The following is a 10105-nucleotide window of genomic DNA, read 5'->3' as shown; positions in this document are numbered from 1 at the left end:
TCCTATGATTTCTGCTTAATTATCTTCAGTTGTTGTCCCTAGAAATATTTGGTCTTAGGTAAAAAAAATCTTTATTTTGTGCTGCAAAATTATGATATCTTTTTTTGAAATGTATTTAAAAAGTTGTATAGTTGATGGTTGCAATCAATAAATTTGATTTCTTTTTAATATTACTGTCCGGTCTAAAGCATTAACCAAGTTTGACAAGTAACTTGGAGCTTCAACTAAATTACAATATTATTGTTACTCTTGTTACTCTGATTTCATCAAATTCATTGTAATCTCGCATGTAAATGACATATGCTTAATGCCTCTAGGCCCCTAAATGATATCTTTTTTATCGACCAAGACAAAATTTTATATCTACTTAGCTAAAATGGTCAGGTTGAAGACTGTAAAAAAGTCTTTTAAACCTATTAGACTGATCTGCATAAGTAAATATAAATAATAATTTTTTTATTTTTATTTTTGAAAGAAAGAACTACTATTCTTATTGTTGTTATACTACCTCCGTCCCTAATTATAGGACCCTTTTGAAAAAATAACGGGAATTAAGATAGTGGATATTTGTATTAAATATGTTTGTAATTACTATTGTTTTTACAATTTTATCCTTTAAGAGAGATGGTTGGTTTATGTTTTCAACATGTTATTTATTTTGATTGAAGAAAAAGATGTATAATAAATAGGGGCATGTATGTAAAGAAATAATTAATGTAGTTGGAAATAGCAAAGGGGTCTTATAAAAAGGGACAAAAAAAATTCTCAAAAGGGTCTTATAATTAGGGACGGAGGTAGTATTAATGTGTACCTTGTTAATTCATGCATATTTTTTTCTTTAATTTAATTTAAACGTGATGATCTACATTCCATAAAAAAAATATTGATCCACATCAAAAAATTTATCAATAAAATTAGCTAAAAAGTTAAACAATGACTCTTTGTTAACTCGGTTAAACGGGGAACTGGTCTAAAATGTAACGATCAAGGGTGTAACGATCAAGGGTTATAGGAATTTAGACCAGATAGAGATATATTTGATATTTTGAGGTGCCTATGAACAATTGAAGATGCTTAAAGAGCAATTTTTATTAGTTACACTTCTGTGTTGTTTTGGCCACATGGCCCAGGCCCAACCTAGTTTACATTATCTGTAAAAATAAATGGGAGCTATTTTACCCACCCCTCAAAACCACTTCAAATGTACAATTTTGAGAAAAAAACTTACAAAACACTATTAATATTTTTTAAAAGATCGAGATGGTAGAATTATTATTAAAAACAGTGACACTAATAACCATTTTATAAGTGTTTCATGTGAAGTACCAATAAGTTTTGTTTTTTTTTAAGGAACTCTTACCAATTCGATGATATATGCCAAACAAATATCCTCTGTCCGTCCCTTTATGTAAGCATATTTTGTATTTTTTACATTTCTTAAGAAAAGTTGTCAGTGCAATTAATATGGATTAATATTACCAAATTGTCATTTGTTTGTATGTGTATTAAATTTGACTTTTTATATTTCAAGACAAGTTAGTAGCATTAATTATGAATATGTTTAGGAAAGAAAATAATAAATGCATCTAGTAATTTGAAAAGGGATTTATATTGGGTTAATTATGTTTCTAGTCCCTATAAAATAGCAACCTTGTAAGTTTAGTCCTTACTTAATTTTAATAGCATTTTTAGTCCCTAATTTTGTTTTTTTGCCCTGAGTATTAGTCCCTACTCAATTCAAATTTGTTTAATTTATGCTTAAACTCTTAAATTTTTGAACAATTTTTTGCAGACATGTTTAGAACATTACTAAAAGTTCCTCCGCAAAAAATTATCTCAAAATTTGATTTCTACATCCAGATTTTATTACTTTTTATCTTTAACTTTTGTCGTTTTAAAAAATTCATATTTAATTCATTTCATGTCTGAAAATTCTAAATTTTAGTAAACGAACCTTTCATAGTGTTCTAATCTTGTCTCAAAAAAATCGTTCAAAAATTTAAGAGTTTAAGGATAATTAATCAAACTTTGTTTTAGCAGGGACTAAAATTATAAGTAAATTTTTTTTTATAGGGACTAAAAATGCTATTAAAATTAAGTAAGGACTAAACTTACAAGGTCGCTATTTTATAGGGACTAAAAACATAATTAACCCATTTATATTTAAAGACAACATTTTAGTCTAAGAGTTATTAAATATAGGGACAGAGGGAGTACATTGTTCATATAAAATGATTTCGTAGACAAAGAATTCCAAGACTCTAGAACTCTACATGTTTGTTTTCCTTTAAAAAAAAAAAAAAACTCCACATTTTTTTAACAAGAAAACTCTACATGTTTTGTCTCATACACCCTCCGGTCACTAATATAAGCAAAAATTTGATTTTTAGATTCATTCATTAAATGATGTATATAGTCTATAATAAAGACTACATACATCATTTAATAAATGAATATAAAAATCAAATTTTTGCTTATATTAGTGATCGGAGGGTGTAGGTGGCACTTGTTATTAAAAACATGACGGTCTTTTTTTTTTGTCCAATGGATGTGAAAGTTTTATTAGACATCGATAAATAGTTTGTTTTTACAAGACATCAATAAATAGTTATTGCTTCCCAAAAAAAAAAAACTAAAGATATTGCGTGCGTAAATTTAAAAATTTGAAATTTCTAGTTTTGGTCAACATCCAAGAGCTATGTACAAAGTATTTTTGTCACATCTTTGCAAAGTATTATTTTTTTTTTTAAAGAAAGTACTCTCCGTTCCTTAATACATGTCGTTTTTAATGAAATTTTTGTTTCAAAATACATTTTGAACGTCTTGGTATATTACATTCAGTTTTTTTTTTGTGTGAATAAGCGTGTTGAAAGTAAATATGAAAATGGATGTGTAAGTCCAATTCAATTAATGAAGTGGATTTTATTAAGTCGAACATTTTTACCCGAGTTTAAATTTGCAACATCACAATTGTGTGTAAGTTTGAAGTGGTGATTTTTATTTTGTCTACATACAAAAAAAAAAAGATATTACGGAAAACATTGCATTATTTGATACTTCATCCGTCCCAAATTATATGACGTTTTAGACATTTTACGCATACTAAGAAATGTAATTAATTATATATGAGAAAAATATTATGAGTTGTTTTACAAAATTGTCCTTAATAAATGGTATGAAAAATATAAATTAAATAATTGAAAGTAGAGAAAGTAATAAATAGTTAATGGTAGTAATAAAAAAATTAACATTAATGTTTCATTGTAATTGTAAAGCGACTTATAATTTAAGACAATTTTTTTTCAAATTGATTTATAATTTAGGACGGAGTGAGTATTATTTTGTTTGGCACTGATCGAGAATATTATCAGAAGAAATCATTAATTGAGAAAAAATAGAATGTCAATTAAGTTTAATGGTAACACAAAATAACATTTAAACACTTTTTATAAACATTTAAACTCTTAATTTTGATTATTAATAAGTTGATAATAGAAGAAATAAAATAAAAAGATGAATGTTAACATTTGGGAGAATAGACGAGAAATTGAATAGTATTACAGGAGTTGCCCCATAGAATTAATATAATCAAAAACCTTACTTTGTTTTTTTCGTAAAAAACAAAAACCTTATACTTAATAACTTTTCGTTTACTAAAGCAAAGGTTTAAAAACCTACTTAATATATCATAGGCAAGCATCAACATAGAGTAGGCTAGCACGCCTCTAAAATAAGGACAAGCAAAGAAAAACAGAGAATAGACAGAATAGTCCTATCAATATATTAATTAAAATGATAAAGATAATCTAATATGGATCTTTAAAAAAGGTTTAAAGGTTGATTCTTATTATTTTTAATACATTTTAATAAAATATAACAATTTTTTCTCTCTTATGTTATGATTATAAAATTCAAAATTTTACCAAAATCGATAAAGATCCACCTTTAGACCTATTTTAGAAGGTTCGATTAGACAATTTCGTAAAATCCATTATAGTTCTTCCACGGTTTTGTTAGTCGTTATTGTTTAGAAAATAATGTATTGGTAATTTTGAGATATTTGTCGAAATTTTCTCATATATGATTAAATTGATGTGCTTGTGAGTTTAATTCAGTTGGTAGGAACAATGTGTTAACAGAGGCAATCTAACATAGCATTATGAGGGAAGAAGAGAACACAGTACTCATGGAGGAGAGGAAGAACCCGTAAGAGGCTAGGGTTTCATTAACCAAATGAAAGCATAATCTGTACAAAGTTTACAAGAGATATATATATATATATATATATATATATATATATATATATATATATATATATACTATAGAATAGAAAAGGTCTAAAGTACCCTTACTACTAACTAATAATAACAATAATATTTAACATCTCCCTTCAAACTCACGACGCGTCAACAGGGAGCATCGAGTGGGGTGGAGTGGGAGGGGGGAAGAAAATTAGTTGGGTGAAGTGGAAGTCGGTGTGTCAACAAAAAAAGAATGGTGGTATTGGGGTTAAAGATATCCCGGTCATGAATGTGAGCTTACTAGCAAAATGGAGATGGAGGTTGCTAGATGAGGAAGAGGCTTTATGGAAGGAAGTTCTAGAAGTTAAATATGGCCCGTGTAAGGGGCGGTTGTTATGTGGCGGAAGTCCATCTTGGCCGAGGTTCACTTCGGTTTGGTGGAAAGAGGTTGTGAAGTTGAATGATTTTGGGAGGATAGATTGGTTTAATGGGGAGGTTTTGCACAAGGTAGGAAATGGTTTCAAGACGAGTTTTTGGAAGGATAATTGGTGTGGAAGTGGGAGTTTTGCCCAAAAGTATCCTCGGCTTTTTTCGATTTCAAGTCAAAAGGAGGCTTTGGTAGGGGAGGTTGGGGGGTTCACGGAGGAGGGAGGGTTTTGGAATTTAGTTTGGAGGAGACGGCTCTTTGTGTGGGAGGAAGAATTGGTCACTAGCCTCTTGGAGGATTTGGAAGGGATGTCTTGGTGAGGATAAGTGGAGATGGAATTTAGAAGAGAATGGTAGGTTTTCGGTTAAATCAGCCTATTCGAAGTTAGAAGGTTTAGTATTGGGAGAAGTGGAATGGGAGGATTGGGAGAAAGGGGTGTTTGAAAATATGTGGAAGAGTCTGGCGCCGTCGAAAGTGCTTGCGTTTGGTTGGAGGGCCTTGCTAAATCGTATTCCCACTAGAAGTAACCTTGCTTTTAGAAATGTATTACCACCGGAAGGGACAACTTTGTGTGTGATGTGTGATTCCCATGTGGAAACGGCGGATCATCTTTTATTGCATTGTGATGTAGGTAGTTCGGTTTGGTTAAAATTGATGAAGTGGTGGGATAATTGGTTTATAATTCCACCCAATTTATTTGTTCTTTGGGAGTGTTGGAGTGTGTGTGGGAGGTCAAAAAAAGTGATTAAGGGCCTTTGGTTAATTTGGCATACAACCGTTTGGGTGATTTGGAAGAAGAGAAACGATAAAATTTTCAAGGGTCTAAATTTTGATGTAGAGGAATTGGTAGAAGAGATAAAGGTGTTGTCGTGGAGGTGGTTATTGGAAAGAACTCACACACCGGCTTGCCTTTTTTATGAGTGGTGTTGGAATCCAAGACTTTGTCTAGAGAGATAAGTGGTAGGAGTTGGGGTGGTTTTAGCAGCTGGTGTTTCTGCTGTCCAGCATTGTTGTGCATTTGTTTTCATTGTGTTGCTGTCTTGGATTTTTCTTCCTGCAGTGTGTGGTGCGGTCAGCATTTTCTCTGCATTGGTGTTGCTTTTTGTTGGGCTGGTACTGTCTTGTAGTGCAGCAGCTGTTTGTTTTGGTTGGTGGGTTCTTTGCGATGGGTTTTAGGCCTTGGCAGCTTGTTTTGAGTGTGTTTTAGAGGTCTAGTGCAGCAACTGTTTGGCTGCAGTAGTTGCGCATGTAGGTTGGGATTTTGGTGGGTCCTCTTCAGTGTTGACGCAGGGGTATGCATGTGTTCCGTCAAATGTATATTTTTGCGTCATTACTTTGCAGGGTGCTTCTTTTGTTTTTGGGTGGTTTTTTAAAGGGGTTTTTGTTCGAGCCTGGTGATTGTATGGCAACCGATTTCCCCTTATTTGTATTTTTTTTTCCTCCACCCGAGCTTATTAGTGCTCCTCGCACGGGCTCGTCGGTTAATAAATTTTGCCGTTTCAAAAAAAAAAGGGAGCATCGAGAGTTTGTCAACTAAAAAACGAAAACGTTTAATAGAATGCATCTTTGTAAACAGATCAGCAATCTGTAAAGAGGAGGAGATAAATGGTAGAGTGATAGTTCCATGCTGAAGGTGATGACGAGTAAGATGACAATCAATCTCAATGTGTTTGGTACGTTCAAGGAATACTGAATTATGAGCAATTTGAATAGCACTCTTGTTATCACAATGCATCGGAGTTGGTTCCGAAAGAGAGATACCCATATCTAACAAGAGCCAACGTAACCAAATAATTTCAGTAGTAGTGGATGCCATAGCACGATACTCAGCTTCTGTGGAGGAGCGAGAGACAATGTCTTGTTTCTTACTCTTCCAAGAAATAAGAGAGTCTCCAAGAAATATACAAAACCATGTAGTGGACTTACGATCTGTCGGATCACCATCCCAATCTGCATCTGAATAGGCACGCAACTCCAATGAAGACGATGAGGGAAAAAGAAGACTTTGAAATTGAGATCCCCGAAGATATCGAAGAATACGAAGAACAGCTGCCCAGTGAACTGTAGTGGGAGAGACAACAAACTGACTCATAACATGAACAACATAAGCAATATCAGGTCTAGTAATCGTAAGATACACTAGACTACCAACCAAAGTGCGGTACAAAGTGAGATCTGGTAGAGGAACACCATCACTGGGAGCGTATTTTACATTCAACTCAAGAGGAGTATCCGCTGATCTAGTATCAGAAAGGTGAGCTTGTTCAAGAATGTTGGCGATGTACTTGGATTGAGAGAGAAGGTAGCCTTTAGGAGAGTAGGTAACTTCAATCCCCAAGAAATAGCGAAGAGTTCCTAAGTCTTTCATCTCAAATTGCTTAGCTAACTGTAATTTTAACTCATCAATTCCACTAACATCGTCACCTGTAATAATCATGTCATCAACATACAAGGAAAGTATAATGCGACCATGATTAGTGGACTTGATAAAAAAGGCAGAATCATGTTCACTAGATTTAAAACCAAGAGATGTGATTACGGTGGAGAATTTCTCAAACCAAGCTCGAGGAGCCTGTTTAAGACCATACAAAGCTTTTTTTAACTTACAAACTTCCCCCTGATTATGAGAAACGCCTGGAGGAGGAATCATATAAACTTCTTCATGAAGCTCACCGTTCAAAAAAGCATTCTTGACATCCATTTGTGAAATATGCCACTGACGTATAGATGCAACTGCAATAAGAGTACGTATAGTGGTCATTTTTGCAACGGGAGCAAATGTTTCTTCATAATCCATACCATACTGTTGAGAGAATCCCTTAGCGACAAGACGAGCTTTGTAGCGCTCAACTGAACCATCAGACTTAGTTTTGATCTTGTATACCCAACGAGACCTAATAGCACGTTTTCCAAGAGGGAGAGGTACTAATTCCCAAGTATTTGTTTTGTGCAAAGCAGAAATCTCTTCAGTCATAGCCTGCTGCCAAAGAGGATCAAGAATAGCCTCTTTGTAGGAAGAGGGCTCAGACAAACTGTGAATAGTTGTTAAGAAAGAAGCAAATGAAGCAGAGTACATAGAATAAATAAATTTAGGTAACTGAGTGGACGTACGTTGACGAGTTGGATAACGAGGAGACGGAGAAGGAGGATCAACAGTCACAGGAGTTGATTGGACAACCGAGGGGACAAGAGGGACATCATCATCTTGGGGAATAGAGTTTATCCTGCAACTCTCAACATTACTATCACTAGAAACATTATCATTAGAACCAAATGGATCAATATGAGTTAGTGACGAACAATTTGTAGACTGAGAGTGAGAGGAAAATGAGTAAAATGGGATGTGCTCAAGAAAAACAACATGACGAGAAACATATAGTTTTCTTGTATGAGGTTCATAACAACGATAACCCTTTTGACCATCTCCATAACCCAAAAAGACACACATAGCAGAGCGAGAAGACAATTTACTACGTTCAGCTTGTGGACGAAGAACAAAACAAGTTGAACCAAAGACTTTCAGAGAGGAATAATCAGGTATAGAGGCATACAATTTTTCAAAAGGAGACAAACCTGATATAACTGATGAAGGGATTCTATTAATAGCATGAACAGCAGTAAGCACTGCTTCACCCCAAAACTCACTAGGAACTGAAGCAGACAACAAAAGGGAACGAGCAGTTTCAATAATATGACGATGTTTCCTTTCAGCAACCCTATTTTGTTGAGGAGTATCAGTACAAGATGTTTGATGAATTGTGCCATCATAAGCAAGTAATTCAGAAAATTTATTTGAGGTATATTCACCACCTAAGTCACAACGAAAGCACTTTATAACAGCATTATGTTGAGTTTTTACCATAGCACGAAACATATGATAAATTTCATAAAATTCAGAACGATTTTTCATAAGATAAACCCAACAATAACGAGTATAATCATCGATGAACGAGACATAATATCTAGATCCACCTTTAGTAAAAACTGGTGATGGACCCCAAACATTCGAATGAACTAAATCAAAAGGTGAGTACGAAACAGAGACACTTTTATTAAATGGTAAAGCTGAAATATCACTGGTTTGTAACTTTCCTAAAGCTCCAGTAGAAGCCAAATACTTTAATCTAGAAGCAGAAACATGTCCAAGACGAGAATGCCATAAATAAAAACTAGAAGAAGAAGAATTCAAACGAAAACTAGATAATAGTTCAGTAGTGGATGTTGCGGCTGCAGTGTCAGAAGCTCGCAAGTCATCCAAAACATAAAGTCCCCCTTGTCTATGGCCTGTCCCAATCAGCTTCCCGGAATGTGGATCCTGTACACAACAAGAATTGGAAGAAAATTTAACTGAATAACCGGAATCACATAATTGACTAACAGAAGCAAGGCTCAAAGTAAGTTTAGGAATATGATAAACATTAGAGAGAGACAAATTAGAGGTAGAGATTGAACCAATGCCTGCTAATGGCATGGGGGTGCCATCAGCAGTATTAACAGACATAGATGAGACATGATTCATAGAAACAAAAGATTTATCATCATAAGACATATGGTGTGATGCTCCAGAATCAAGAATCCATATCGAAGGAGAAATACCTGACACACTTGAAGAGTTCAAACCTTTTGTAGAAGAAACAGACATGGCATGTGACTGAGTGGAAAGAAGCCTCTGAATTTGCTCTGCAATATCAGATATTTGAGGAGCAGTATCGGATGAGTATGCATAACCAGAACTAGATCCAATAGCAGAAGGAGCAGCAGCAACATTTGACGATGGACCCCTGAAATTCTTCCTATTCGCTCTCCCTAATTTTGGACATTGTGCTTTCCAATGACCTTTTTCTTTGCAAAAAGCACATTCATCATTTCCAATCCCAACCCTCCCTTGAGGTTTTCCTCTTTGAACATGAGCAGCAGCAAAGACAGATGGAGGAGTGGAGAGAATACCCTTATCTGACATAGTGGAATGGGTCTTGAGTCGAATTTCTTCTGCCAACAATTCACTAACTACTGATTCAACATTAGGAAGAGGGGTACGATGCAGAATACCCCCACGAAGCCCCTCAAAATCATCACGAAGAGCCATAAGAAACCATACTAGACGTTGCTCTTCCCTTTGATCAATGTAAGCTTTGACTGCTTTCAACTGAAAAGATTCCATAAGAGCCAATTGATCCCACAAATTTGTCATGGCCGAATAGAATTCTTGAATGGTCATATTGTTCTGCTTAAGGGCCCTAATATCACTTTCGAGTTGATAACGTTTTGCAAAATTTGACTGAACATATAATCGTTTCAAATGATCCTAAATCTCTTTAGCAGTGTCATATTTTGCTAGTTGCACACCTATTAACTGATCAACAGAGTTATTAATCCAAGTAATAATTTTTGAATTACTTTTCATCCATGTTTTCAAAGCTTGTGCATATTTATCAAC

General features: G+C 34.3%; 1 protein-coding gene across 1 annotated transcript; it reads right to left on the bottom strand.

The window, feature by feature from the left end:
* Nucleotides 1-8642: 8642 nt before the first annotated feature.
* Nucleotides 8643-9886, bottom strand: LOC146914850 (uncharacterized). The gene is made up of 2 exons (XM_085721151.1): nucleotides 8757-9886; nucleotides 8643-8652 (listed from the first exon to the last, which is right to left on the bottom strand). Exons 1-2 carry the CDS (start codon nucleotides 9884-9886, stop codon nucleotides 8643-8645), a joined length of 1140 nt encoding a protein of 379 aa, XP_085577277.1.
* Between the last annotated feature and the right edge of the window lie 219 nt (nucleotides 9887-10105).

The sequence above is a fragment of the Medicago sativa genome, chromosome 6 (assembly GCF_051527215.1).
Source record: "Medicago sativa cultivar Bolivia chromosome 6, Bolivia_mono, whole genome shotgun sequence".
Taxonomy (NCBI): Eukaryota; Viridiplantae; Streptophyta; class Magnoliopsida; order Fabales; family Fabaceae; genus Medicago; species Medicago sativa.
This window is presented reverse-complemented; position numbering and strand designations above follow the sequence as displayed.